The sequence below is a fragment of the Ursus arctos genome, unplaced genomic scaffold (genome assembly GCF_023065955.2).
Source record: "Ursus arctos isolate Adak ecotype North America unplaced genomic scaffold, UrsArc2.0 scaffold_3, whole genome shotgun sequence".
NCBI classification, from domain to species: domain Eukaryota; kingdom Metazoa; phylum Chordata; class Mammalia; order Carnivora; family Ursidae; genus Ursus; species Ursus arctos.
Genome location: NW_026622985.1, coordinates 89,102,103 through 89,128,496, shown reverse-complemented (window position 1 = coordinate 89,128,496; position 26,394 = coordinate 89,102,103). Strand labels below are relative to the sequence as shown.

Sequence of the window (26,394 nt, the reverse complement as noted above, 5' to 3'; positions counted from 1 at the left end):
TTAAAACAAAATACATATCTTTCTTATAGTGCATATTTGGCAGAATGTTGACAGCTGTTGAATCTAGGTGGAGAGCAGCATAGGGTGATTATTGTACTGTCCTTTTCAGTCTTTATGCTTAAAAATTTGACAATAAAAAAGTTGTGGAGGCCCCTTCTTTGATTCCACTTCCCACTCAAGCTATCACCTCATTCTTCTCTTGACAGTAAAACTTTTCAGAAGAGTTGTTGATATTCACTCTGTAATTTCTCTTCTCCCCTTTTATCTTGGACCCCACTCCAGTCAGGCCTTTGCCCCTATACTCCACCGATATACCTCTCAGTAGACAAGGGGTTATATTCACAGTCCTCCATCTGTTTGTACTGTGGTTGATCACGCCCTTCTCCAATGAAACTCATCCTTAATCCTTTGTTACTCAGAATCTGGTCTGAGTAGCATCTGTACCACCTCAGAGCCTTTTAGAAATGCTGAGTTTTAGGTGCCACCCCAGATCTACTGAATTGGAGACTATATTTTAACAAAATCCCTAAATGCTTTGTATGCATGTTAAAATTTGAGAAGCACTGCTTTAAAGTGTGTTCTCCTGGTTTTCCTTCTCATCCAGTTCTTCCTCAACTCTTTAACCTCTCTAAATATTGGAACCCTCCAGGAATCTCCATTCCCTTGGTTATCTCATCCAGTTTCATGGCTTGAAATAACAATGTAATTACCATTTATATGCCAGTCTCCAGCCACTTCGATTGTCTAATGGATTTCTCAAATTTAGTATGTCTCTTACTGAGGACCTGACCTTTTTCCTCAAGCCTGCTCTTCCTGCTTTCCTTTCATCTCAGTAACTGGCAGCTCTGTTCTGTCAGCTGCTTATGTCTATGTCTACATTTTGTAGTTATCTTTGACTCCTCTCTTTTTCCACCATACAACCAATCTATTATAAACTCCTGTTCCCTCTGTTGTTGTTGTTTTTTAAGATTTTTTATTTATTTACTTGACAGAGAGAGCACAAGCAAGCAGGGGGAGCAGCAGGCAGAGGGAGAGGGAGAAGCAGGTTCCCTGCTGAGCAGAGAGCCTGACATGGGGCTGGATCCCAGGACCCCGGGATCATGACCCGAACCTAAGGCAGATGCCTAACAGACTGAGCCACCCAGGCACCGCTCACTCCGTCTTTTAAAGTATATCTAGAATTTTACAAGTTCTCATCACCTATTCTGCTATTCACCCTGATGAAACCATGATTATCTCTTGCCTGGATTAGTGCCCTGCTTCCTCCCTTACCCATCTTCAGTTTATTCTCCACACAGTACCCAGAATGGTCTTTTTGGGACTTAGCTCAGATTATGTTGCTCCTCTCCCCTTCCATTGTCTCACATTTCACTCAGAAAGGAAGTCAAGGTCCTTACAATAGTACTTCCTCAAAGTAATCACCACCACAACCCCCCCCCACTTTCTTACTACCTCACTCAATTCATTTATTTCTCTTTGCCCTCTTGCCATTATTAGAGTATGGGCCCTGCCTTAGGGTCTTGCCCTTACTAGTTCCTTTGCCTGCTATGCTGTTATCCCATATCATCATGACTCTTTCCCTCCTCTCCTTCCAGTCTTTAATCAAAAGGTCCCTTGAAAAGAAGCCCTCCCTGCCCTAAAATTACAACCCCCTGCAACCCAACATTTCCTTTCCCCACTTATAGAATACTATATATTCTGCTAATTTATCTTTTTTCTTTTCTGTCTTCTGTACTAAATGTAAGCACCTTGAGATGGGTATTTTCTGCTTTATCTCCAAGACTTAGAACAGTTGTTGCTTAGCACACAGGGGGCTTTCACTGAACATGTGTTAAAAGAAAGAACCCCTTCAAGATCATTATTACCTCCATTTTTTTTAGGTTAGGAATGTAAAGCTAAGAAGTTTTGTGTAATGTACCCAAGGTCATATGGCTAGTAAGTGATGTAGTTGGAATTTGAACCCAAGTCTTGTTGGGTTGCTCAAAACCCATGCCCTTTCCACTACGCCTCTCTGGTTATGTCATTTAAGTCTTTTTGGCTCTGGTTTTCCCATCAACATAAGTAGACTTACTGCCTTTTGCTTGCCTCACAAAAAAACATGAAGGTTACGAAACTCAATGATGCAGAAATATCCTGAAAACTTTAAAATGCTGTATGTGTATATGAGGGTGGTGGAAATTGTTTTCTTTTAGAAGTTTAGAAGTTTCATAGTTTTTGCTTTTAGTTTAGGTTTTAAATCCACTTCAGATTAGTTTTTGTGTTTGGAATGAGGTAAGGGTTGAGGATTTTTTCCCCCATATGGATATCCCAGCAATATTTGTTAAAATGACTATCCTTTCCTCCATTGAACGACCTTGCTCTTATAAATAAATAAATATTATGCTTCTGATTTTGGACTTGTGAATGTTTGAGGTGAATTTTTTTAAAAAAGTAACATGGTGTGTGTGTGTGTGTGTGTGTGTGTGTGTGTTTAAGGATTTATTTATTTATTTGAACAAGTGAGCAAAAGTGAGGGAGAGAGAGAGCACAAGCAGGGGGAGAGGGAGACACAGGCTCCCCACTGAGTAGGAAGCCCAATCAGGCCAACGGTAGATGCTTAACCAGCTGAGCCACCCAGGCACCCAACATGGTTTTTGATATTGCATGTTTATAATACATTCTCCCTCCCTCTCTCTCTCTCTCTCTTTCTCTTTTCTCTCTCTCTCTCTTTTTTTTTTAGCCAGTGTTTTACTTTAGAAGATCTGATTTTCCAAAGGGGGATTATACCCTCTCTAATGCAGATCCCAGCTAGGAAACAAAAAGACATGGAAACATCATATTCGTCAATTAGGAGATTCAATATTGTTAAGATGTTATCCTTCCCAAATTGATCTGTAGACTCATTGTGATTCCAGTCAAAATCTTAGCAGGCGTTGTTGGAGAAATTGACCAGTAGATCATAAAATGTATATGGAAATGCAATGACTAGAATAGTCAAGTCAATTTTGAAAAAGTTGAAGGACTTCTCGTGTTAGATTTCAAAATTTTATATAAAGCCACTGTAATCAAGACCATGTGATATTGGCATAAGAATGGACATATAAATCAAAAAAAAGAATAGAAAACCAAGAAATATATCCATAGGTCTATGTCAGTTGTTTTGGGGGGGGGGTCACTTGTTTTTGTTTTGTTCTTTTTTTTACAAGATACCAAGGCACAATTCATGTGGAAAAAATAGTCCTTTCAAGAAATATTACTAGAACAACTGGACATCCATATAGTATGAATAAATAAACCATTTGCCCTTACGGGACACAAGACATTAATATTAACTTGAAATGGATCAAAGACCAAAAGCTGAAAATCTAAAACTTCTAGAAGAAACATAGGAGAAAATCTTTGTAGCCTAAAGAAAGGCAAAGATTTCTTAGGACACAAAAAGTAAGGATCATATGAGAGAAAATTCATAAACTGGACTTCATCGAAATTTAAAACTTGCTTTTTGGAAGACAGACACTGTTTTAAAAAAAAATGAAAAAACAAGCCACAGATTTGAAGAAAATGTTTGCAAGATACATTATCTAATTAAAAGACTTGTATCTGAACCATATAAAAACTCTTAACAACTCAGCAATAAGAAAAACCTCCCAGCAAGAAAATAGACAGAAGATTGGAGTACTTTATTAAAAAGGCATAAGAATGGCAAATGAGCACATGCAAAGATGCTCACCATCATTAAACATTAGGGAAGGGCAAATTAAAACTAGAAGACACCACTACACACCCACTAGAATGCTTATAATCAAAACCAGCTGTACCGAGTATTGGCAAGTATGCAGGGCAACCAGAACTCTTACACATTGTTGGTAAGGATCTTAAATGGGGTAACCACTTTGGCAGTTTCTTTTAAAGTTAAGATTGCCACATGAGCAATTCTAATCTTACTTATTTGCCCAAAAGTGAAAACATAAGTGAACAACAGAGACTTGTATTTGAATGTTTATAGTATCTTACTCAAAATTGCCAGAAACGAGGAACAACCCAAATGTGCAACAGGTCACTTGTTAAGTTGTGGTATATCCATACCCTGTAATACCGCATGCAGCCAGTGTATGAATCTTAAAATCATGCTGATCAAAAGCCATGGATTTTGTTTATATGAAATTCTAGAAAAGACAAAACTAACCTCTAGTAACAGAAATCGTTATCAGTGGTTGCTGAGCCTGGGAGGGTTTCATTGCAGAAATACATGAAGAAAGTTTGGGGGGTGATGGATATTCTTTATGTGGATTGTGGCTGGTCATTATACAAGGGTATATATTTGTCAAAACTCAAACTACATAAAATTGGGCGCATTTTGTGTTGTATACAAATTGTACCTCATAAACTTGGTTTTTTAAAAGTAAAAGAAACTGAGAACTCTAAGTAAAAATAAAATTTAGGCCACTTTGGATCATAACTAGAAAAATATGTGAACTTCACTTCTTAGGGATTTTAACTGTTCTGAATGATTATTGACTACAGAGGAGTAGCAGAATGTCATTCCCTTCAATCTTGCTCACTTTCCACATTGTGATTATGAGGGAAGTAGAGGGCATCAAAGTAGAAGGGAGACTATAATTGAAACTGCTTGGATCAAATCTTGTCACCACCATCAGGCATACCAGTCCAATTGGCTGCTACATTCTCTGTAGGTGTCTGAGGAGAGATTGAGCTTGCTCTCTGAAGTCTGATGAACTTTGTGAAATCGTGTAGTATTAGTGAAAGAGGACTGAAATGCTCATGTCTATGTGGACCAGTTCTTTGGTTTTAGAAACAATTGAAAATACAAGAAAATCACAGTAAACTTAAGTGAGAGACACTTGGGGCTGTTGTAAATAGACTAGATGATAAACGAGGCAAATACTATGGCAAATGTAGCTGTACTATTTGAATTATAGCAAGGCATTTGAATGACACTTCTCATGATATTGTTGAGGATAAGATCAAGAGATGCAACATGCATGGAGAATTCAACTAGATTCATAACGTATAGTGATCAGACCTGAAGCTACTAAGCTAGAAGGAGATTTTTGTTTCATTTCTTTCTTGAATATGACGAACACATTTACAGATAACTTAGACGAGGTCTTCATTAGCACGCTGGTCTTTTAAAACTTATTTTTTAGTGAGAACTAAAATTTTAATAAGCTGGAATGATAGGCCATGTCTACAAAATATCGCGTCCAACTCCAACAAAGAGAGAGATACATACAAATATAAGATGGGGAAACTGTTTTGTAGGAGCAATGCAAGAACAACAACTCTGTAGGGTTGTAACTGAATGTAATTTTAATAGGAGTCAGTACAGTGACTATGGCTACCATAATAATCACAATAATGGCTGACAAAAATTTTTAACCCACCATAAGGAAGATGAAAGTGAATTTGATTTTTGTTTTGTTTTTAGATTCCACATATAGCTGTGATCATATGGTATTTGTATTTCTCTGACTTATTTCATTACACATAATGCTCTCGGGGTCCATACATGTTGCAAGTAGCAGGATATCCTTTTTTGTGGCTGCCTAATATTCGTCTGTGTGAGTGACATTTTCTTCATTCATTCATGGGCACTATTGTTTCCTTGTCTTTGCTATTGTGAATAATGCTGCAATAAACATGAGGGTGCAGATGTCTCTTTAAGATCCTGATTTAAGTGTTTTTGGATATATACCCGGAAGTGGGATTACTGGATCATACGATAATCCTATTTTCAAGTTTTTTGAGGAACTTGCACAGTTTTCCTTAGTGGCTGCTAAGGATGTTCCCTTCATCAGTGCACAGGAGTTCCCGTTTTTCTACATTCTTGCCACCACTTGCTATTTCTTGTCTTTTTGATAATAGCCATGCTAACAGGTGTGAGATGATATCTCATTGTGGTTTTGATTTGGATTTCCCTGATGAGTAGTGATGCTGGACACCTTTTGGCCATCTGTATGTGTTCTTTGGAAAACTGTTTTTTTAATCAGACTGTTTGGGGGTTTTCCTAGTGAGTTATACAAGTTCTTTTATTTTTGAATATGCCCTTATTAGATATATGATTTGCAAATATTTTCTCCCACTTGGTAGGTTGCCTTTTCATTTTGTTCATGGCTTGTGTCCTTTGCTGTGCAGAAGCTTTTTAGTTTGATGTAGTCTCACTTGCTTATTTTTGCTTTTGTTGCCTTTGGTTTTGGTATCAAACCCCAAAAAATCATTACCAAGACCATTGTCAAAGAGCTTGCTACCTATGTTTTTTTTCTAGGAGTTTCATGGTTTCAGGTCTTACATTCAAGGAGAAATTAAGATGAGAGTCACTCTATAGTTTATGTTGATCAGATCAAATCTAGAGTATTGTATTTACTCTTGGAACATCATATTAAGCTATAAAAAGAAAAACAGCTGAATCTTGGATAATAACTTGAAAGAAGTAGAAAGAACAAATTTTACTAGATGATTGCCCAGCTTTCAGATTAAATGATTCTGTAGGTGGATACTTTTTTTTCAAGGAAGGAAACTCCTAAGAGACGCCTATCAAAAGGATATGATATTCATTTGGTTTATAGCATGGTTTTTCTTTTCCTGCTGCTTTTATAAACCTGGAAGTTTCTCTTTAACATCTTAGAAAAGTTAAAAAGGGGCTCCAGTTTAATTGCCCGAAATAATGGATACACTTCTGTATCATCTGTAGTAAAGTTAATTTCTTCTTGTTCCCTACCCTCAACCAGTTATGTGTCTTTTGGCAGCTTTCATTATGACTGGTGCTTAGAAAATTATGTTTTAGTGTCAGCCTATATAGAATTATATAGGGTAGTAATTACTCTGGAACATTATATCATGTAGAGAATATGAGAAATTATACTCATTCCATTTTTCCATCTGGGGAATTTGAGTACCTTTTCTTTTGAACCATCCATTATATAGACCTGGATTTCTGCTTTTTCACTGCTTTTATTGCAGAGATGCTACAGAAAGAGAATTATTAAATGAAATAAAAGTTAGGAAAGTAGTTTGTAAACAAAGGATTACACAAGGATAAGGTGTGCTATTTCAAGTTGCAGCTATATGCAACTTTAGCCTATAGTAGATTTATGCTGTCCAGCTTCTACTAACATTATATCACTAGCTCAGTAATCGTATTCATATCTTGCTAATTATCTAGTCCTTTCCTGGTCAAATTTTTTCTCCTAGGGGCACCTGGGTGGCTCAGTGGTTAAGCATCTGCCTTCGGCTCAGGTCATGATCCCAGGGTCCTGGGATGTAGCCCCGCATCAGGCTCCCTGCTCAGTGGGAAGCCTGCTTCTCCCTCTCCCACTCCCCCTGCTTGTGTTCCCTCTCTCACTGTCTCTCTCTCTGTCAAATAAATAAAATCTTTAAAAAAAATTTTTTTTCTCCTCAACCCTCTAGTTAATTGCTGTCTGCCTTGCTCTTGTTATATCTCTTTGTATCAGGTTTGTTGAAAAGATTGACACCATCAAGAACACCTTTATCTTCCCTTATAACATCATCATTTCTCCATATATTCATATCTACCACCTATTTGTTGCCGTTATTAATTTCAAAGGAGTCAGAATCTCTTTTCGAAGACCAACACCTGTTCTATGCACTAAATACCAGATCTCTGACCAAAGCACCGAGCTCCACCACTGAATACCATGACCATTTGTTCCCCTTTCTTTCTAATGGAGACAGGGTCTCCCCATCTTGAAAAAGCTTGTGATTGAGACTCCTGTTTCTCCATCTGTACCATTCTGTGTCACTGCAGAACTTTTTAAGCAAATGAGACCTATAACTGATATCACATTTTCTTCCAACCTCAGAGAGACCATGTGATGTAGTGGGACAAGACTGGGCTTAAGAAGTCATGACAACGAGAGAATCTTAGAGTGTGGTAGATGCTGTAGAGGAAATAAACAGTGATGTAGGAGAGTAATTGGAGGAGAAGGGGTTCCTCTGTATCAAAAGTCATTTGAAATGAAAATTTTATCTGAGAAGAAAGTTTCAAAATCTTGGTATCTGGGAGAATGAGGAAGTTTACATGAAGATGAGAAAGCATGAGTAAAGCTTAATTATTATGAATCTATACCATTTGGACTTTACAGTGTCATTTTAAAGCAAAATTTATTTCCTAATGGTCATTGTCAAATTTTGGATGTCTCATATATCTGTTCTTTCCAGTATTAAACGAAGAAAAATAACTTTCTAGGATATTGTATGCATTTCATTGCAGTTGATTCAACAGACATGTTGAATACGTACCACATGCCAGGCACTGTGCTAGGCACTGGAGATTAAACAGAAATAAACTAGGCACAGCTCTTACCCTCAGTGAACTCAACTGAAACAGTTTTTAGGGGTAACATAGATAATTTAAACTTATCATTGACTTTAAGATAGATTCATTGGACATTATGTAGCAGGTTTGCTCCTCACTGTTTTTGTTTGCTTGTTTTGAAAATTTATTTTATTCTCCATTATTTAATTTCCTCTTATTATACACTATTTTAAACTAATCAACAACAGGGTTATTTACTGTGGCCATTAGTAACTAATTGGAAGACTAATTAAATGATTAGCATGTGTGGTAAAGCTCCCATATTTTTAAGTTACTTTAAGAATGTACAACACTACCTTTAAAATTATCAATCAAATTTGAATATTCTAGTGGAGTTTACTTCTAAAAAGAAAGTGAGCCATAGGCACAGGGAAAAAAATACATGAATCAAGCTGTTACAATAATTACGCTATAACTCAACAGTGAAAGATCACTTTCAGTTGAGTTAGTCATGGCAAAGCTTCATTCAGGAATTAGAGTGTATGTTCAGTCTTAAAGGATAGGTATGAATAAGTGGAGAATAGAATGAAAGCTAATTTGGGGTTGGGTTTGGGAGGGGAGCATTGATTGCAGAGGTGGGATTAAATATCAAGGTATATTTAAAGGACATGGATAAATAGGCTTGACGGGAGTGAAAGGTTTGTATTGGTAAATAGTAAAAGATAAAGCAAAGTCTTAATAGAACACACGGTTTGAGCTGTACCATAATAGTACTATGTTCCTATAATCCTAAATTCATTTACAGTTTATTTTAAGATTTCTTATGTAAAGGGTTATCACAATGTACAGTTTGCAATTGTATCATGATTTTGAATAAGTCTTTATTTACACCCCTAAATTATGTTCTATAGATTTTGAGGCCAGAGTCTTTACCCCTACTCAGGTTAAAATGATGTTTTGTTTTTCAGTTACTTACACGCCAAGTCAATCATCCACAGAGACCTCAAGAGTAATAGTATCCTTCCTGAAATTTGTCTGCGACGTTTGAAAACATCCTGACTTTTTCTTCTGCATTTTGTCTTCACATTATGTAAAAACAGTTTTCCTGCTAAGTTCAATATAATGTAAAGAGAATTAATGAACGGGTTTGCATGAGAGCATAGTAAAGCAGGGTACTACAACATGCTTTTGGTTTCTGAACATTGGAGCATTACCAAAAAATCTACCAAGTCTTTATGATAGTAGGACTCTTATGATTGCGTGCTTACATCCTGTCAGCACCGTAAAATGGCTAGCTATCTGCTCGTTTCTTTCGGTGCTCTGACGCTGCTCTGCAGTAGTTGAGATGTAACTGAAGGTTCTAACTTACGTAACAATGAGGTGAGAAAAATATAATGTTTCTTCTTCTTCCATAAACCCAGATCAAGCCCCTATCTGCCAACCAACTTCATTGCAATGAAGAACCTTTGTTGCTTTCCCAGCAGTGCCAAAAGCATATCTGGGTCTATGTTACTAAAGATTAGTTTCGGGGTTTCCTGTAAACGTAGGTAGGAAAGCACCTCACCTCATCCTACCACATTTCAAGCCTCAAAAATCTTAAAAGCAGGTCACATAAGCCAAATAGAACCATATTTTTAAAAACATATTCATTAACTTTAAGGGGAAATATGAAGTATTATACTTTTTAAAGGAATATCAATTGTACCAAAAAAAGAAAATCCTATTACAGAATTCTAGAAACTAGATCTCTTACCTAAAATTTTTATAATGCTTGCGTTGCTAGGAAAATGAGATCTATTGTTTTCCTTTACTTACTACACCTCAGATATTTTTCTTCATGAAGACCTCACAGTAAAAATAGGTGATTTTGGTCTAGCCACAGTGAAATCTCGATGGAGTGGGTCCCATCAGTTTGAACAGTTGTCTGGATCCATTTTGTGGATGGTAAGAATTGAGGCTATTTCTCCATTAATTAAATTTTTGGACCCTGAGATGCTGCTGAGTTACTAGAAAATCTTTGAAGGTTTCAACTGTAGTATTTTCATAATTCCCAGTATTCACAAAAGTCAATGTTGATCTTATTTTTCTTTATCTTTAAAAAGAGTATTGTGAAACCAGTTTCAGTATATTTCAAACAAAAAATACGTATTTTATAAACACTGTTTAAATTTTATCCAGAATTGTCTCTTTAAAATATTTTGTGTTCAAAATGTTCTGTGTACCCTGTTCCCAAAAGAAAAAACAAGTGTGCGATTTCAGCAGGTATGATCTGCAGCAATTACTAAGGTTTTACTGAGAAAACTACTCCTTTTAAGAGAGAGGCTATTTCACAATCTTACTTAAGCCTAAACTGGAAAGTTACTTCCTTTAGACTAGAAAGAACCTGTAATTATGGGGCAGCTGGGAATGAAAGACCAAAAAAAAAAAAAAAAAAAAATTTTAACACTGTCAGTCACGTGCTGCCCTGCATAGCTCTTTCTTGCTTTTTCTTTATTCCTGTTTCCACTTTGTGGAAAAGAAGGCAAGGAAAACGTCTGTGCTGTTACTTTCAGCAGGCTGTGAAAAGGGCAGATATAGGAACCATCCTCTAAGCTAGCAGTTCTCAAAAGGGGCCCTAAGACCCTTTTGGAGGTCCCCAAGGTCATGCCTGTATGAAAGCAGATGTTTCTTCATATTCTTCTACCAGAGTGACATATCACAACAAATTGAATGCAGAAGCAAATATGTGACCAGAGCTGGCTGCTGTTAACCTGTCAGAGAATTACAGTACTGTTCTTCTCACTGAACTTTCTTTGGTTTTGAAAATACACTTTTCATTAAAAATGGGTGATCTGTGTTAACATCTAATGGCTGTTGTTTTATTATTTATGAAATTACTAAATATTTTAACAGTTTCCCGGTTATGTTTAAATATGATAATATTTTATGTAATCCACATAAAAGTTCCTTGGGGTCCTCAGTAATTTTCAAGACTAAGAGTCCTGAGACCAAAAAGTTTGAGAACCGCTGCTCTCAGCTGAATACAGAATGTCCACAAACTGTTAGTGCAATTTGAAACTTTAAATAATTGAATTTGCTCTAAGTCTTTGGGATACACTGCTGGAAACAGAAGAACTGCAAGGGCTCTTGAAGCCATGTTTGCATAAATTCCCTGATCTGTAGCAGTCTCCAAGAGGAGAGTTCCAAGATAAACTGTGAATTAGTCAAGTAAACATAGGGTTAAATTCAGCTGTGATTTCTTGTAATAATAATTGGAGTGTAACACCCAGTGCTCATCACATCACATGCCCTCCTTAATGCCCATCACCCAGTTTGATGAATCATTGAACATTATATGAAAAACCAATGATGTACTATACCTTAGCTAATTGAATTTAAATTAAAAAAAAAAAAAAAAACGAGTGGAGCCAAGTGACAAGGTGAAAGGGGCACATTGGACTTAGGAGATCTGTACTCTAGTGCTCTTGTTTGATTCTCGGCCTGCACGTTTCTTAACCTCCTCCACGTCTCTCCATCTTTAATGTTGGTTGGACTAGTGGATTTCTAATGCCTTTTTTGTTTCTAAGGTTCAGTAATTAAGAGCTAGCTAGGTTTGTTTCTTTAATATGTTTTAATTGTTTTAATCATTTTACAAACAAGAGGCTTATTAATCATTGTAATCTGGATCTCATGCACCTTTAAGGCACACATCTTGTTACAAGATAGCAGTGTACCCTAGGAAGGGCCAGGCTGGCAGATAACAAGTACTGAAATTGTAAAACCTAAAATTAAAAAGAAACGAAGGTGTGTTTATTTTAACTAGTGTGGTAGAGAGATTCAGTTATGTTTCCAAGTTTGTCCTTTTTTCAAAAACCTTAGTTTATACAGTTAGCAGATCATTATACATAAAGTTTTATATTTTCTTCTAATTTATTTTTTGTTGGTACCTAGGTAGATTGGTTCATCCTTTATTCCATCAAGCTGAGCTCTAATATAAGAGATTAGCCAGTAGTACACTTAAATGTTGAATAAATCCTTTTGGGTTGATACTGCCTTCAAAAACAAATACGGAGCATCCATACACTAGTAAAGAAGAGTTTGGTCAGAACTAAGGTTATGTAATTCTCTGAATTCTTCTCAACTTTGTTTTATATTTCTTAGAGGGGAAAGAAATCTTTATGAAAATTTTTTCAAATTAAAGCACTAAATTAATTGAGGATCAATCATGCATTTCTTGTAAATAGATGACATACAACTTTTCATCAAGCCATCTACCAACAACAGTAGAGGTAAAACTAAGTTTTAAAAAGATGTTTAGTTCCTCAACTGATTTATTACTCTGTTCCTCTCAAAATTGTGTTCTGGCTTTTTTTAAATTATGCCTGCGTCATAACCAGCCTCTCAGTATTCTAACTTGTTTATCACATCACAGTTGTATATGGTTTATTTTGTATTGTATTACTAAAAGCAGTCAGCAATAAAATGTTTGACAAAAGTAAGTCTTCTCCTTCACCCCCCATCCTTCATCAGGATCTCCTACACATCTTCTGTCAGTGGTTCTCAACCTTGGTTGGACATTAAAATCATCTGGGGAGCTGTAAAAATCAGTAATGCTTGGATCCCATCCCCAGATTCTGTTGTTATATTATTGGGCTGGAATGTAGTCTGGACATTGAGAGGTTAAAGAGTACACAGGTGATTGTGATTTGCAGGTGAGGCTGAGTGCCATTGCCCGCCTTATGAGATAGTCTGACCAGTGACCAGGAATCTTGTCCCATGTCCTCCAGCCATTTATGCAGTCGGTTCAGGTTTATGCTTTCATAGAGCTTTTACTTACACTCTGCAATTTCTCTAGTCAATCAGTTCTTCGAATGAAACAATATAGCAGATGCAAGGTGAAAGAACTCTTTTAAGTTTATATTTAGCTGACCATTTATTGTATTTAATGAACACAGCCAATAAGAAATTAAGTGGTAGAGTACAGTGAGTAAAATGTGTAAAAATGTAACAAATATGGTTTGGTCTGTGTCTTTGCCCAAGAAGCAAGAGGCCATGATTCTTCATACCATCTTCTATATCGACTTCTGCCTCTCGCTTTCGTTAATAAAGCATCTATGGCATGTTGATAATGCTTTTGGAAGCAGGAAAGGGGTTTGAGTTTGTCAGTCTTGAAGTTTTACCAGTATTGTCAAAGGCACCCTGAGACGAGAACCATTGTACCAATGGGAATACTTAAATTCTAAGGCATAGTGGTTGTACTCCCAAACATGTTAGGACCACAGGTCTGGTATGTCTTTACTGAATCAGGAACGGGAAACGGGAACTGATTCTTGATAGGGCTAGTCCTGGGAAGGATTCAGATAGCAATGACAGTATTTTGTGCAGAAAGAGGATGGCTGATAAAATTATAAAGTCTTAGCAATGTATGTGAAATCTCAGGTAATACTACCTCTTTCAGAGCTTACCGAGCATTTTTTTCTTAATCGGTTTTATTTCTTTGCCCATTAGTAAGAGAATTGATTGCATATTAGATGGATTATTTAATGACAAAAGCATTGTTCTGGGAATTGTAATAATTTGCTTTTCAGTCTTTTTAGTTGAAGAATAAACAAGAATATTTTTCTTTTTGTGTTCTAACAGGCACCAGAAGTGATCCGAATGCAAGATAAAAACCCATATAGCTTTCAGTCAGATGTCTATGCATTTGGGATTGTTCTATATGAATTGATGACCGGGCAGTTACCTTATTCAAACATCAACAACAGGGACCAGGTAAATAGTTACCGTCTCTTGGGGTTTATTTTGCTATTTGTATAAAGACTCCAGTTTGTTGTGGAAAAGAAGTGTTGAGTCCTGAGTAGGCATGAAGGACGGGTATCTGGATCTTTGTTACCCCTTTTGGAAACCTTTGGTGGACTGTTGGCAGTGATAGCAGCATGTAAGGCCTTCCTTGAAATGTCAGTGCCAAGTGTGGAGCGCAGTTCCTGATATTCTGACTAGACACTAGAGCTGCCGCAGTGGAGGTCACTCACGTGTGTTGACCACACAAACCGGAAGAAGTGCTGCCGCGGCATCTGGGCTTTGTGCCTTCTATGCTGTCACAGGTTGTGCTGAGCGGGCGCTCAGCTATGCACTTCTTTATATCCAGTTCTTTTAAAATTATTAAGGTTTCTCCTTTTTTTTCTGATTTTTAAAACTAGGTAAATGGGAAGACTAATGTATCATGCTTTCATTTTTCTATAACGAGGATTCTGGTAGGAGGGGATTTTTTAGTTCTTTCTTCTTGAGTTTCTGTTCTGAGTCCTACCCCAAAGTCCCTCCCAGAACCTCATGCAGCTCTTTGCCTTTTCTATCCCAGCCACATTCAATTCACCAGGACTTTAACACAGACCAAGAAAAAGGAATTGTCTTTACTGACATTATTACATTGTGTACCTCAGGATTTAAAAAGTGTGTGTGTGTGTGTGTGTGTGTGTGTGTGTACAGATTACAGCGGTTCCACTGTTAATATATTAGAAAACGATGGTCAACCGTATAAACTGTGGTTAAATAATATTTATATTTTATGCTGTGGTTTGCTTCAGAGTTACCTGGATAATTTGTTTAAAAATGGAGATACTGGGGGTGCCTGGGTGGCTCAGTCTGTTAAGCATCTGACTCTTGATTTCAGCTCAGGTCATGATCTCAGGATCATGAGATTGAGCCCCACATCGGGCTCTGTGCTGGGCGTGGAATCTGCTTGGGATTCTCTCTCTCCATTTGCTCCTCCCCCCCCCCCAGGCTCACTCAGGTTTGTGCGTGCACGCTTTCTCTCTCTCTCTCTCTCTCTCTCCCCCCCCCCTCAAAAAAAATAAATAAAAAATGGAGGTACTGGAGCAGATTCTAGTTCCATGGAGTAGGATCCAAGCACTTACATTTTTAATAAGTTTCCCAGGTGATTTTGATATATACCAAAGTTGAGAATTACCAATCCAAAGAATTAAAAAAAAAAGTGTGAATGTTTTATGTGTTTTATCATAACCTCTTAATCTAATGAAGTGAAGGTTTTTAATGTATAAATATATTACTTCATTTAAGTAGTGTGTGTGTTTTGGTCATCAGCTCAACTCTCGATCTTTTTGGTAATACCTCTGAGTTATCTTTCTTACTAAGAACTTCAGTTATCCTGTGGTTTCAGAGGAGTAATCTCATTTGTCATGTACTTTGTGTATACTTACTGAGTCACCATATGCCCCCTTACCCAGAGTGGTCCTGATTTTATAGTGCAAGAATTTTTTTTAAATGACTATGTTTCGGGGCACCTGGGTGACTTAGTCAGTTAACCGTCTGACTTTGGCTGGTCCTGGGATCCCTGCGTTCGGCTCCCTGCTCAGCGGGGAGCCTGCTTCTCCCTCTTATCCCAGCTCATGCTCTCTGTCACTATCTCTGTCTCTCTCTCAAGTAAATGAATAAAGTCCTTAAATTTTTTTAAAAAATAAATGTGTTTCTACCCAAGTCAGCACAAAGCTCATTGTTTAGTTTTTGTTTGGTTTTTCTAATCACTACATAGCTTTAGAATGTTGAATCTTACTTCTGAGTGTTAAAAAAATCTGTAACCTGGCTCCTAATTACCTGATATTTTAAGCCTGCATGAAACTTAGGTTCGAGGTAGACGAAACTACTAGCTAAGGAACATAATGGAAACATTGCATTTACTGGACTTGTGACAGATCCTAGATAACTGAGATGATCGATCTGATGATGGCAGTCAGAATAGCCACAACGTTTCTAATTTGCAAGCTTCCTGTGCTCTGCCTTTTATAGACTCATTAACTCAACCATATGACATCATACCCTGTGCCATGTTTACTTTTCCTTTGCATGTTACTTTTTTTTTTTTTTAAGATTTTATTTACTTATTTGACAGAGACAGCACAAGCAGGGGGAGCAGTAGGCAGAGGGAGAGGGAGAAGCAGGCCCCCGCCGAGCAGAGAGCCCAATGTGGGGCTTGATCCCAGGACCCTGGGATCACAACCTGAGCCAAAGGCAGACACTCAACCGACTGAGCCACCCAGGCACCCCACTTTTTTTTTAAGATTTATTTATTTATTTTTAGAGTGAGAGCATGAACAAGAGGAGGGGCAGAGGGAGAGGGGGAGAGAGGGTCTCAAGCAGACTCCCCGCTCAGCATAGAGCCTTACTTGGGGCTCAATCCCACGACCCTGAGATCATGCCCTGAGCCAAAATCAAGCTGGACGCTTAACCAACTGAGCCAGCCAGGCACCCTGCATTTTACTTTTCTACAGGAATTACTAGGGAATTCTAATTTAGTTTTAGTTGATTTATCATAGAGAATACAAATAAAAATTTATTAATCTAAGATATGGATGAAATCCAGTGAATACGTTTGTTTTAATGAAGTAATAAAATTAAATTTTGGAAACAGGTATTATTATTTCCAAAATATGGATAAAAGCATCCCAGAGTTCCGCACTCATCTATTTCTTGGCATTTTAGGTGCTTTTGTCTTCCATGGGAATATAATAAATGATGTGGCAAGGGCTTACTCTCCATGAGAGAAGTAAGTGAGTGACCAACAGAAGGGTAAGGCCTTTACTAGTTAATTCTTTCTGGTAGTATAGTTAGAGTCTTCTGGAATTTGCCATTCTAAAACCAAGTTGGGTGTTTGTTGAAGAAAAAGGAGGTAGAAGAATGATACACTCTTCCTATCACCCCCAGTCTACTTCATTGCTTCTTAGTCTGCTTTCCTCAAATGGCACTTTCCATGGAATTCCCTCTAGTAACTCTAGTTATCTTCAATGAAGTAATCCCAGGCTTTGGTCCATCTATCCCCTTGATTTGATTTTTCTTTTTCTTTCACTATGATCTCTGTGGCTCTCAGATTGGACTTCTGTTTGAAAATTTAGGAATATTCTTTTTTAGGGGGGTAGGACAACTGCGTCTTTACTGTGCACCATAGGAACCATTCCTGTACACACACACCCGCCCCATATTCTGAGATGGCAGCTTTTTCCTGTAAATTTAAAGCAGGACTCTGGTTAAGCAGCTTGATATAAAGACCAACCTTGGACTCATGACCTGCACGACCTGGTCACTTTACCTCTTCAGGTGTCTTTTTTTCCCCCCATTTATAAAAATAAGAAATTGGACTAAAGAATTCCTTGTAGTTATAAAGATCAGATTCTTTCCTCAAGCACATCTCTTAGCTCCTCAGGGGATGGCCATCCCTATGTTACTTTGCAGAATAGCGTGCCTTTTGTTTTCCTTACTCTAGTACTGAAGTCTGAGAAATTGCTGTCATTTTCCCCCTCTTTATCCTTCTATTTCACTCTGTAATCACACTAATCTTCCCTCTTCAGTGCAGCTTTTCTAAGTTGGGATTAATAAGGCACTCATTTGAGTATATTGACACTCTTTCTTTTCTTAGAGCAGAAGTGCTATGTCATCTTAGAAGAAAATAACATAACTCTTGTCTTATTTTAATATATTTCAGTTACTGTTACTGTATAATAAAGCACCCAAAATGTAGTTTCTAAAGCAAATTATGAGTCTGCAGCTTGGGCTGCTGTCAGTAAGGAAGTTTTATTTCTGTGTCATGTGGTATTGCCTACGGGTACATTCATTGGGTGTTAAAGGATCCACTTCCAAAATGATTCATTCACATACCCTACAAGGTGTGGTGCTAGCTGTCCACTGGAAGCTCAGTCAGGGCCAAGGGCCAGGGGCCTCAGTTCTCCAAATGGGCCTTTCTGTGAGGACTTCTTCATAGAAAGCATGGTCTTGGTTATAGCCTGGTGGCTGGATTCTTTTTTGTTTTTCCCCCTGGGGGCTGTGTTCTAAGCGTAAGACCTCAAGAGACAAGAGATAGGAAATAATAAGTACCGGTGTCTTATCAACACACGAATTATTTCAATAAGAAATTTTCAAAGCTATATGCAAAGCACTGTGGGATAGAGAAGGATGCAAAGATGAATAAAACACAGGCCGAGTTGTTAGTGGAGTTTTACCAATCTGTTGACGCAGTGCAGGGGGTGATGAGCAGACATTGTGCCCCAGTAACAGAGACGAGTGAACGAAGGGGCGAACATGCCGGGAGGGCCGGATGTGAGTTGAGAATGAAAGTAACCAGTCAGTCCCATAATTTCAAATTGTACTACTCATTTTATCGTGTCTGTGCCACTTAAATCTTCTATACATGAATTATCCAGGTAAGTCTTCCCTTTAATAAAGTTTAAGTAATTGCAAGGAACGTGATTTCCAAAATAAAGCCATTGTATCTTTCTTATCGATGTATCCAGTAAAATCTAAAAGTCATTCTGACTTGATACGTACCATCGCTTGTTTAAAAAATAGATTCTTTAATTTTTGGAAGTTTTTGAAGAAACATTTTAAACATATTTTATGCTTTCAAGGCTTTTACTGATCACTCAAGTTACATTTCTGCAACAAAAAATATGTATTTAAATTTAGAATTTTTAAAAAAATCTTTCCTGTGACTTTAGTCTTTGAATGTTAGTTTTTAAAATTCTGTATTATACTGTTGTTAATAATGTTTAATGTATAACTGATGAAAATAATGTAAGTGTTGATATATAGAAACATAGAAGGTAAAATTTTATTGGAAGTATGCGTCTTAATGAACAACATGAAGCTTTTCTTTCCTCTTCAGTTCATTCATGTATTTGTGGATAAATAGGCTTTTGCTAAAATGAGGTAGGACTTAGCATCAGTTCCTTTACTTGTTTTATTTTTAAAAAAGTAAGCACTGAGAACTGTTGTTGAAGTAGATACAAAGATGGGAAAGTCAGGTGTTCGTTGTACCCATATGCATAGGTCAGTGGTCCCTAAGACCACACTCAGATTCAGCCATGCAGTAAGTCTTGGAACTCCCTCCAGGTTGTTAGTACTTCGAGTTACCCTTTTTACAACAGCCAAGGAAGAGGCATATAGGGCAGAATCCAGGAGAGGTCCACATGTGGAGGTCCCAGTTGTCTTCTCCCAATGTCACTGTGGACAGCACTGAATTCTCCTGGCAGCAGTGTGTGACACCTTTAGAGTATTGCGAACCAACTCAGTTGAGTCTGGAGTTATCACCGGGGCTTGGATTCAGTCAATATGGTTGACCACCTCTGTGGCTGACCATAGTTTTAGCTGATACTACATGACTCAACATCCCTTCTATAAATCACTTTGATAGCATAGACTATCTGGCATAGCCCAAGGACCGCACGTAAACAAAAGGACTCTTATCAGGCAGGACATTCCAAAGGTTTAGGGATTACCTCCCACAGGCCAAAGGCAAAGGCCAGCCCTCTCTCTGGGCAAGATTAATTCTTTACCATACACATATCACTCAGTCATTTGAACTCATTTCTATAATGTACCAAAAATTACATAGTAACGTGTCAGTATATATTATAATTAGCTGCTATTCAGTTAATTTTACTGAAAGCAAAGAATTGGAAACCAGCTGTCTTACAAAGGGATTTGTTAGCCATTCATTAGAGCCTAGTTAGATACCACTATCTGGAAGTATACTCCAGCCGTTTTACACCTTGGAGCCATGTATACTATAGTTAAATTTCATGTGGGTAATAAGGTGTGCCTTTTATAAAGTAGGAGAAGGGCAGTTCTGACAGGGGAGATGGGAAAGGGGGATAAGCTTTACACTTTAGTGGAGCTCAGGCAAATCAGCTTATAGATCAACAAAAGTTACTACAGCACCAAACAGGAAATAACATAAAGTTAGGATATCAGATTTGAATGTTCCTAAAGTTTATAAGCTCTACTCTGTCTGCAATAGGAGATCTCTTACTAGCTCTCTCCACCTAGCTTATAGTCTGTGCTGTTGGACCCGTTCCCTCTTAGCTCAAAACCCCTCTCTTTACAGAGTCCCAAGACTCCTAAAGTCTGTTCCTGTCCCTTCTCAAAAGAGCCAAAAATTAAAAATTAAGAAATCATAAAAAATGTACATCTTTGCACCCAGGGAAGACAAGCCTTTTTATTTTATTAAATAGAAAATTTAATTCCCAAGTGGTTTACCTTCTTTTTTTCAGAGGAGGCTCTGATTCTCAGACCTACATAACTAAATGCCCCATTTCTTCCATTCCCTCGGCAAACAAATTTAAAATGCAGATGCCAAAACAACTGCTAAAAGGTTAACTTTTTTGGTTCCTGCTACATATATATAAGGGACTTAATGTGATGCCCAATAATTACTCAATAAGTTACTTTTGTAAGTAGAAAAAGAGGCACAATCCAACGTGTGTCTCATGATTACCCTGGCAGTGGGGAATGGATTGCATAAGGAGAGACTGGAAGCCTGGGGAGCCATTGGGAGACATTTACAATACTCCACAGGTCCTGAAGATTTCAGCTTACAGCCCGTTAAGTAGCGGTTCCCCACAATATGATGTATAGGAATCAGAATCCTAGCATTGTGTTTCTTCACTTTTTATTGCAGTACAGTGTACATGCAGAAAAGTACACATAAATGCACAGCTTGTTGAATTTTCAATGTTTACGTATTTTTCAACTTACCAAGGTTGTATGATTTGTTTTTTGTTTTTTGTTTTTTTTTTCTCTCCCCAGATAATTTTTATGGTGGGACGAGGATATCTTTCTCCAGATCTCAGTAAGGTACGGAGTAACTGTCCAAAAGCCATGAAGAGATTGATGGCAGAGTGCCTAAAAAAGAAAAGAGATGAGAGGCCACTCTTTCCCCAAGTAAGAAGCAGCTTTATGTGTTACCTAAGAGGACAGACTAATACTCAGATGCAGATTTTTAAATAGTTTCTAGAGGACACAGTTTGTATTTTGTGGATTTGGATTCCATGTGATTATGTGCAGGCAGCAGATAAGTAATTACTTAAAGACGATTATATAAAGGTTGAATGGTGGGACATCTAAAAACTCGGAATCCCAGTACAAAATATTCAGAAGGACTTTGCTTTTGTCTAGCAGCTCTCAAACTTTTTGGTCTCACAACCCTTTTACACCCTTAAAAATTATCGAAGACCCCCAAAGAGCTTTTGTTTATATAAATAATAGTTGCCATTTTAGAAATTAAAAGTAAGTTTTAAAAATATTTATGTTTATTTTTAAAAAATCATTAGATGTTAATGTTTTTATGAAAAAGAACTGTATTTTCCCAGACAACAGAATTAGTAAAAAGAATGGCATTGTTTTACTTTTTTTTCAAATCTCTACAAAAAGAAGACATCTGGATTCTCTGCATTCATTATGTTGCAATATTTTACATCATTTAGCCTCTGGAAACTCCACTTACACTTGTAAAATAATGATAGTAGAAAAGGCAAATAATACCTTGGTGTTATTATGAAAATAGTTTTTCCACAGACTACACTTTGAGAACTGCTGCCTTAATTCTTCCTGGTGGTATAACAAACAAATTCCAAGCTTCCCTTTAATACTGGGTCTTTTGGAGGACCATTTCCACCTCGGGGAAAAAGAAAAGGCACCTGGTGGCACTGTCTGCCTTTCTCTCATTCTTGGAAAATTACCATTGTTTTTTCTTTCATGGTGTAAGGCTAAAGCCCTTAAGTTAACAGTCTTTCCTAAGCCTCCTGAACTGAAACTAAGTACCTGAACAAGCTTAGAAAGTTTAGGTTCTGTAGATATTGTAATATAAATTCGGTTTTTTATGATGCTCATGAAGTTCTGGACAGTCCTATATAAATGGATCTTGATAAATCAGTACAGTTTTCAGGTGGGAAGGGCTGACTCCCGTAATTACTCAGCTACCATAATTATTGAGTTGGCCTTTTATGAACCTTACTGTGCTCTTGAATACCCACTCCTAGCTTGTTCTCTCAGGCAGAAGTCACTGTTACAGGAACGAGTGAATCTTTTATTCCTATGTAAAGAATTAAAGATAGAATTTATAATTTTAACAAGTCTCTCAGGGGCTTTCTCAGGGTGGGTAGGTACATGTTTTACATATTGGAATTCTAAATTACTATTTCTTTGAGGAAGAGTAATTTTTTTTAACCCAGAAAACCACTGGCTTAAGACTATCAAAGTGAAAGGACCAGTATTGTTGGCCAATATCAGCAGGACCCTGCACCACTTTCTCTTTTCATAGTCCAGGTACTAGAGTTTCCTGTTTAACATGCTCGGTGTACATTAATAGTGCAAATTATATCCATAGGCCCACTTTTTTTTTTTTTAAGATTTTATTTTTTTAAGCAATCTCTACACCCATCATGGGGCTCAGACTTAACAACCCCGAGATAAGAGTTGCCTGCTCTGCCAACTGAGCCTGCCAGGCACCCCTGTAGGTCCACTTTAAAAGTGGTTTTAAAGGGGACAAAATGTTCATATTTCTAAATATAAGTAACATTTTATTCTTTGCATGGTATCAGAAAATGAAATGCATATCTGAATTTTTCAGATTATTGAAGGCTACTCCTTTTAAGCATTATTTTTTATTTTTCCTTATAAGATCTCTTCACACTATATACAAACACAAATTTCATATGGCTGAAGATTTATATGTAAAAAACAAAACTAAGAAATTGGAAGTCATTTTTATAACCTTGAGGTAGAAAGGCTCTCCTAATAAGCAAGAGACAAAATCCAGAAGTAATAAAGGAAAAGATAGAAAATCAGACTACATTAAAAGTTTTTAAACTTCTATATAATAAAAATAATATTGTAAGGTAAACACAAAAAAATAATTGTAGCATGTATAATAGAGTACAAATATTGGTATTATCCAAAGGCCTCCTACAAATCCATAAGTGAAAAAAACAATAGAAAATGAGCAAAGGATATGAACTGGTGATTCACAAAGAAATATAAATGGTGAATAAATTCAGGATGTTAGAAGTTCTGTGACAGTCAGTGAAATACAGAGTAACAGTGAAATGCGTTTTGATTTTCTCTCTCAGATTGGCAATATCCAGCATTGGGAACAGTGTTGGGAAGTAAGGAAGGGCCCTCCATCTAAATTTTTTAACAGTGTTGTTGGGAATGTAAATTAGTTTGGCCTTTTGAAAGGACTTGGTAGAATTCATAAACATAAAATATATATAGTTTTGCTGTGGTAATTCCACTCCTAAAAATGTATGCTACAGAACCTGCTTCCACAAGTGCTCAGATATATAAAAAACGCATACCATAATAGGAAATATTAAAGACATAAAGATCAGGGTAGCTGTCTAGATGGCGTGGATGTTAGTGAGGGGAAAGAAAAGCAATGCAGAAAAATATGTGTATGATACCACTTTAAATGGTGATGAGGGTGGGGATGGGCTCTGTTTTCATATGTGCATGTTTATGCATAGGAAAGGTCCAGAAGAAAGTATAGACTCTTTAACAGTGGTTACCCCTGGAAGGTAGGACTTATACTTTTTCTGTATTATTTGAATTTTTATTTGTGTGTTATGCTTGTAATTTAAAATGTTTTGTAACATTGCTTCTTTGCCTTATACTAATCATACAGATTACAGTTTAACTTTTTTAAAAGTTTTGGTAGCTCAGAGAAATAATAATAGTAATGGCTGCTAAAGTTTTATTGAGTACTTACTATATGCCAGGCATTGTGCCAAGCCTTTTACATGTATGTCTCATGATTATGAATATCCATTATCATACTGTCTGCCTTTAAGAGTCATAACCCGTTTCTCTGTACCTTAAACTATGCGGAGTCTCTACGTTTTGTGTATTGGTGTCTATTTGTAGTTTGGCTGTCTTCTCCACTCTTGGATTGTCATCTGTCACTTCTCACTCCTGTGCCACTAGCAGCGTGGGTCATTGGGGTCCTACTTTTAATTATGTATGTGGAAGACATTTCCCATTACTAAGTTTCTTAAAGAATGAGTTGCTCTGATGATTCTGTTCGTGAAGTCATCTAGTGCTTTACTGATTGACTCCATCTTCCCAAAGGGACTGTGGTCTTTGAGAAATAGATATACAGTTGGTTTAAAATTTTGTATTATTTACTGTTCCGAGGCTGGCAAATGATCTCAGATGTAAATAAAAGCTAACTATAGGTTACTTCCCCCATTCATTTTACAGAAATTAAAGTTATAAGAGTTTGGTCATTTTCTTTTCTTTGTAAGGAAAAATATCAGTTTATTCAGTATTTTTTCAGACATTTAGGATAATACCAAAAACAGTATAAGATTTCAGGTACTTGTAAAGTATGATGGGGATTTTAAAGATTAACACCACCTAGATTTTCATTCTACTTTCTTTTTTTTCTTTCTTTTTTTTTTTTTTTTTTTTTTCTTTTTTTAGATTCTCGCCTCTATTGAGCTGCTGGCCCGCTCATTGCCAAAAATTCACCGCAGTGCATCAGAACCCTCCTTGAATCGGGCTGGCTTCCAAACAGAGGATTTTAGTCTATATGCTTGTGCTTCTCCAAAAACACCCATCCAGGCAGGGGGATATGGTGCGTTTCCTGTCCACTGAAAGAAATTAAATGAGTGCTCCAGTGTAGGGGAAGTAGGGACCAAGGAAATGAAAATATGTTTGCTTATATATTTGCTAAATTGAATAAGATCTTTTTTAAAAAAAGACGAACCAAAGAATGTGTAGGTTTTTAAAGACTAGATATAATTATTTCCCAATCTAAAATGTAAGCTTAGCATTGGATTTTCAACACCCAGGCGTTTTATTTAATGCACAGACATTGCTAAACATTTGCAGTGCCTCTTCCAGAGGCTTTACTTCCTGTTCCAAATTTGTTTACTGGCTTATTCTAATTATTAAACTTCAATTAAACTTTTCTCATGCACCTTTTGTTATTAGCTATCACATGTCCATTAGGGACTCCCAAGAGCAGCAGCACTCCTGTGCATGGATTTGCAGGTGGAAGGTGACAGTAGGTTAGCCTGTGTTAGGCAAGGCAATCCAGACAGATCTAATTTAAGAAGTCACTAGAGTTGAATAAGTTATTTTTATTTGCAATATTTTTTCTGTAACTATTTTTATTCTAATTTGGAAAATATGGATATCCTTTAATAGACTGAATTTCTTTTTATAAATTATGGGTGCAGGTAACCAAAGATATTCCTGAGGAGTGGCATGTTTGACATGAGTAATATGGTTGAATTTGGGATTTTTAGTGGGCAAATGTTATAAATTGCAGTTTCTTTTAAATAATACTTCCTCATATATTAAGGATGTCTTACACATGTAGAAGTTGAATTTCCTTACAAATGCATTATTACCTCCTCCCCTAAAAAAGCTTCACAGAATTCTATGAGAAGTTTGGGGTTTGTTTGTTTGTTTAGATATCTTTAGTTGCCAAGCAACCAGGTAATGGACTTCTTAAAAATTATTATTACTTTATATTATACTTACCTCTCATGATGCCCGTTTTAACAATCACTTTATCCATGTGTCATAAAATTTCCGTGCTCTTTATATTCTTTGCCCAGCAAGGTTCTTATTATGAGTGAAGGCTAGTCTTTTTTTTTTTTTTTTTGTAGCCCGCAGTATGAAATATTTGTTAGTGCTTTCTAATACTTAAATTTTCTTATGTAGAAAACGACTGTACTGTGGCAGTCAGTATATTCCCACTGTGAGCCAAAATCTTACTGGGAATCAAAAATGAAAGAAGCGGTATCACTGTCATCTTTTCAAAGAAATGACCACCTCTACTTCAGAGTTGGTAGCAAAAGACAGCCTCTTAAATACATTTTCATTTATTCAGTTTGGAACTGTGATGATTTTTAAATACAACTGACAGTTTGGGGTTATTCAGGCACACAGACAACATCTTTGTAAAGACCATCCTTTAAATGAAGAAGAAAATTGGGAAGACTTTAATGATAATTTCGTTTTTAAGTGCCACAAGTAAATCTTTTAAATACTTTATTAATTTGAGTGGATGAGATTTCATCCAGGAAAACTCAGTAGGAAGCATGGCATACCTTTGCCCCTCGTTTGGGTAGTTTGAAATAACGCCATTCATGTTGTTCAGAATTGATTCATGCCTTTCAATTAGGCAAGAGTAATGGAAAAGTACCTCTCTCATGTTTTCAAAAATAAGAATGAGAAAGGCATAAGAGAATGGAACATGTTGGAAAACATTAAAGTGCAGGATTTCTAAATCCTCTAGTGATATGAAGGATATGATTATCGGTAATTACTAAATAGGGTTTTGTTTA

At 36.9% G+C, this 26,394-nt stretch overlaps 1 protein-coding gene across 4 annotated transcripts in view; it reads left to right on the top strand.

Moving 5' to 3' along the window:
* BRAF (B-Raf proto-oncogene, serine/threonine kinase) overlaps positions 1-26,394 on the top strand; it is a 168,820-nt gene that overhangs the window by 131,344 nt on the left and 11,082 nt on the right. For 2 of the 4 annotated variants that reach the window (XM_044388764.3, XM_026512282.4), the window contains 5 exons: positions 9,244-9,290; positions 10,101-10,219; positions 13,895-14,026; positions 20,846-20,980; positions 24,518-24,671. In XM_044388764.3, coding sequence (XP_044244699.2) covers positions 9,244-9,290; positions 10,101-10,219; positions 13,895-14,026; positions 20,846-20,980; positions 24,518-24,671 — 587 coding nt within the window. Of the gene's footprint in view, positions 1-9,243; positions 9,291-10,100; positions 10,220-13,894; positions 14,027-20,845; positions 20,981-23,562; positions 23,614-24,517; positions 24,672-26,394 lie in introns of all 4 variants that reach the window. The other 2 variants (XM_026512272.4, XM_057304059.1) reach the window with 2 other exon arrangements.